Genomic DNA, 4,950 nt, shown 5'->3' with positions numbered 1-4,950 from the left:
ATATCCTATCCATAGTAGGCAAGAGATGGACAAGATTTATCCTTCTAATCCAACAAGAATCTTGTTACGGTACAATTTTTTAGATTGAAAATTTTAGTTGACAACTCATAATTGACAACATCACATCTATTCATTTTAAAAATTATTTTTTAAAATTAATTATCCGAATTTTGACAACAGTAACATTATCAACTATTATTGTAAATCATAATTGTAAAAAAAAATGGAAAAAAAAAAAACTTTCCAAATAGTACAATTGATCCAACAAACTTTCCAAACTGCGAACGGCCATCTCAATCAAATCCGAGAGAGAGAGAAAGAGAGGGAGGGAGAACCCAAAAACGAAGTCGTAGCTTCCTTATCCTATCCCGCTCTCTCTCACAAAATAATATTGTATATATACATACGCATGTGTATATTTGTTTATAATAGACATAGCTGATTGTAGCAGACGTCAGTGGAGATATCGATATTTCCGACTTTCAAATTTGGGGCAGTTTCTTCTTATTCTTTTATTTTTTCGAGCTTTTCTGGGTTGTTTTGAGGATCGTTTGGGCTTAACTCGGTGTATTTTGCGTGTTTTAAGAAGAATTCTACTCGATTCTTCAATTAAAGAGGTTTGGAAAGCTCTTTTCTTTGTCTTCTATTTCAATTTTAAGCTATTAGCTTTAATTGAGTTTCAATTCTTATTATTTTCTCTATAAATTTCCCTTAAAATTTCTATACCTTATTGCAGTGGAAATCCCCTGAACTTTGTTTTCTTCATCTTAGAACAAGTTCAGTTCATTAAGTAGGAAACAGTTGGATTTTTGAACACCCGAAATTCCGATTTGAGATTCACAAATATTAGTTTGAAGCTATGGATATAAGTAACGAGGCTAGTGTTGATCCAATCTCAATTGGACCTTTTACTCTTTTTGGTCGGACCATTGCTTTTAGAGTCTTATTCTGCAAATCCGTTTCACGTTTGAGGCATCAAATTTTTGGGATCTTGTTAATGTACTATTATAAAGTTAAGAATTCTTTGAGGGACTGGTTAAAGCCTGTGATATCCTGGTTTCATCCTCGAAATCCACAAGGGATATTAGTAATGGTGACAGTAATTGCTTTCCTATTGAAACGTGACACAAATGTTAAAATGAGGGCCGAGATGGCATATAGGAGAAAGTTTTGGAGGAATATGATGAGAACTGCTTTAACTTATGAGGAATGGGCTCATGCTTCAAAAATGCTGGATAGGGAAACCTCTAAGATGAATGAAGCCAATCTTTACGATGAGGAACTTGTTAGAAATAAACTTCAAGAGCTTAGGAATCGTCGCCAAGAGTGTTCTCTTAGAGATATTATATTCTGTATGAGAGCTGATCTTATCAGAAATCTTGGCAACATGTGCAACCCCGAGCTTCACAAGGGAAGGCTCCACGTGCCCAAACTCATAAAGGAGTATATAGATGAGGTCACGACTCAATTGAGAATGGTTTGTGATTCTGATTCTGAGGAGCTTCTGTTAGTGGAAAAGCTTGGTTTTATGCACGAAACAAGACATGCCTTTGGCAGGACAGCTTTGCTTTTAAGTGGAGGCGCTTCTCTTGGAGCTTTTCATGTGGGTGTGGTGAAAGCCTTGGTCGAGCATAAACTTTTGCCTCGGATAATTTCTGGATCTAGTGTGGGGTCGATCATGTGCTCTATTGTTGCAACCAGGTCTTGGCCTGAGCTACAAAGTTATTTCGAGGATTCTTGGCACACTATACAATTTTTTGATCAAATGGGTGGAATTTTTACTGTTTTTAAGAGGGTCATGACACAGGGTGCTGTTCATGAGATTAGACAATTGCAGATGATGTTGAGGCATCTGACGAATAATCTAACTTTCCAGGAAGCTTATGATATGACAGGGCGAATCCTTAGTATTACAGTTTGCTCCCCAAGGAAGCATGAACCACCAAGATGCCTCAACTACTTGACTTCACCTCATGTTGTTATATGGAGTGCTGTGACTGCTTCTTGTGCATTTCCGGGTCTTTTTGAAGCTCAAGAGCTCATGGCAAAAGATCGAACTGGAGAAATTGTTCCTTACCATCCACCTTTCCATTTGGGACCCAAACAGACCTCAGCTGCATCTGCACGTCGGTGGAGGGATGGTAGTTTGGAGATTGATCTACCCATGATGCAATTAAAGGAGCTTTTCAATGTTAATCATTTCATTGTGAGTCAGGCAAATCCTCATATTGCTCCTCTACTGAGACTGAAAGAGTTTGTAAGAGCTTATGGAGGCAACTTTGCTGCAAAGGTATGTTTCGGTCAACTTATATATCTCTATCATTTGATGTTAATGGCCCTTGATTTGTTAATTCACGATATATATATATATACCACATGTAACTGCTTTTGATCAGCCTCCCACGGTGGAAGTAACTCAGTTGTGTTTGAGCTAATATCATCTTGTCTTACCCTCAATTCGTTGCAGAGGTTCTTGAATCTGTATTTATAGAAGCAGTCAGTATTGATTTTAAGATTGGCTTTCCCAGACTTGTTGCTCGATAGCACTTTCACTTTCTTTTTGTAATAATTTGTCTGGAAGCTTTATGATAGGTTATAACACTGAAGGATCTTTACATCGTCAAATAACCTAAAATCTATAAATTTCTTTATGGAAGAGTGTTTGTGGCATTGAACTGAATTACCTACTCAGTTTGCAACAAAGAAATGAATGGCATGTTTGCTAAGGAGGTTAAGTATGCATGTTCCGTATCAGTTTTTAACTGTATGCACAATTCGTAGGTGCTTGCATTCCGCCTCCTACCTCTAGTCTAGAGAGATCATCTAAACCTAACCTATGGATACTTAGAAACCTGTCCTGATATTTTTTTACTGATATGTACACAATTTTTACCTTGTTTCCTTTATGTTTCGATTGAATGAAGAAATAACTTTAACAAATGATAGCTGAAATTGTTTCAATATGAAGCTTGCTCAATTAGCCGAGATGGAAGTGAAGCACAGATGCCACCAGATATTGGAACTCGGTTTCCCGCTGGGGAAAGTGGCCAAGCTGTTTGCTCAGGACTGGGAGGGGGATGTGACTGTCGTAATGCCAGCCACTCTTGCTCAGGTATATAATACAGCAAGAAATTTTAATTCTTTTCAGGTCAAATTTGTAATTATGTGTAAGCCTTCAACTGTATATAGTTGCATATGCTACAACGTCGGAAGGGAAAATTTGTTCGTCTGAATCTCGTATTATTTCATAGTCCACTGTCAATCTTTGGTAATGACCAATTCCATTCACTATTAAAATTTGCATCTTGAATGAGCAGTTCTAAATAGGTCAATGGAATGATAAAAATCCCCGTTTATAAGATTTGATGTCTTGATGAGCTAATTCCTTATCCAATTCTTTGTTTGTAATTTCAGTACTCAAAAATCATACAAAATCCATCTTATTTGGAGCTTCAGAAGTCAGCAAACCAAGGCAGAAGATGCACGTGGGAGAAGCTCTCAGCCATAAAAGCAAATTGTGGAATCGAACTTGCTCTTGATAAGTGTGTGGCAATACTCAATCATATGAGTAGGCTAAAGAGGAGTGCCGAGAGAGCAGCTGCTGCTTCTCATGGTATGTCGAGCACAATCAGATTCAATGCCTCCAAAAGAATTCCGTCTTGGAATGTCATTGCACGAGAGAACTCGACAGGTTCCCTGGATGAAGCTCTACTTGTAGATGTTGAGTCATCTTCTCAGCAAACAATTGGTGAATCTACTGGGCATGCTAGCCGAAACTTGCGAACACACCAGAACACACACGATGGAAGTGACAGTGAATCAGAGAATGTTGATCACAACTCGTGGACCAGATCTGGTGGTCCCTTGATGAGGACGAATTCAGCTGACGAATTCATCGACTTTGTACAAAATCTGGAGGTTGATTCCAGGATGAACAAAGGAATGATGGGTCACCTAAACAATCTCACAATCCCAGTGGCTGGCAGGGATAAAGTCCGTCTAGCCTCAATGGTTACGACACCAGCTAGAACATCAGACACGGAATCCAACCAGAAAGATGCCAATAATAGATCTTCCATGAGTAGTGCAAGCATTATGGTGGCTGAAGGTGACTTTTTGCAGCCGGAAAGAATTCAAAACGGTATGGTATTCAACATCGTCAGGAAGAAAGCCTTAACTCCATCAAACAGGAGCCATGACTCGGAAGACAAAAGCTTTCTGCACGAGTTGGTCCCCGATTTTGTGCAACTTGATTGTCCCGAAAGAGAGACTGATTCTATCTCTGTATCGGAATATGGTGATGACGATAGAGAAGAAATTCGCGTAGATGAAGTTGAATTCACTCGTGACCCTGATGATAATTTCGGGTTAGATGATGGTTGTGATAAGCATATTGTAGATTATTGAAGCATTTCATAATATTTTTGCTTGATATGCCAAAAATTTATCTTGATGTACATATAACACTCTTGTTCACTGGTAAATAAGCAAAAACTTATAACTGTTAACCTCCCCACTCCACAGAAATCATAAGGGATAAAGGTTATTTTTCTTAATAACTGGGATATGACGGTTTGTCAAGTTGAAAAGAGCAATTCGTTCCATGAACATGTTAAGAATCATTCCCGCATTGAGAAGTAATTCTCCTCGGTCCATTATTAAACAATACTGTATGTGACGAGATCTGGTGAATCTATGACCGATTTATTTATGACAAGTAGTTTCTTGACACTTAAATTTCAATAATGAAAGTTTCAATAGTGAACAATAATTGGTTGGTGGTAAGCACCAGATAGGAAAAAAGGAATGGACAATAAAGGGTCAAACATCAATTGCACTCTTTTGAGAATAATTGTAGCAAAAGTTTCAAATTTTTAAAATATTAGCAAACTTTTTTCAAGTCCTTAATTTGTTGCAGTCATCATTCCTAAAATTTACAAACGTTGCAAA

At 37.9% G+C, this 4,950-nt stretch overlaps 1 protein-coding gene across 1 annotated transcript; it reads left to right on the top strand.

Moving 5' to 3' along the window:
• The first annotated feature begins 291 nt into the window (after positions 1-291).
• On the top strand, positions 292-4,508 carry LOC111384488 (triacylglycerol lipase SDP1). The gene is made up of 4 exons (XM_023008763.1): positions 292-617; positions 737-2,290; positions 2,969-3,112; positions 3,415-4,508. Exons 2-4 carry the CDS (start codon positions 860-862, stop codon positions 4,405-4,407), a joined length of 2,568 nt encoding a protein of 855 aa, XP_022864531.1. The 5' UTR covers positions 292-617; positions 737-859; the 3' UTR covers positions 4,408-4,508.
• The last annotated feature ends 442 nt before the right edge of the window (positions 4,509-4,950 follow it).

The sequence above is a fragment of the Olea europaea genome, unplaced genomic scaffold, assembly GCF_002742605.1.
Source record: "Olea europaea var. sylvestris unplaced genomic scaffold, O_europaea_v1 scaffold2928, whole genome shotgun sequence".
NCBI classification, from domain to species: domain Eukaryota; kingdom Viridiplantae; phylum Streptophyta; class Magnoliopsida; order Lamiales; family Oleaceae; genus Olea; species Olea europaea.
Note: the sequence above shows the minus strand (reverse complement) of the source record. Positions and strands in the feature narration are given on the sequence as shown.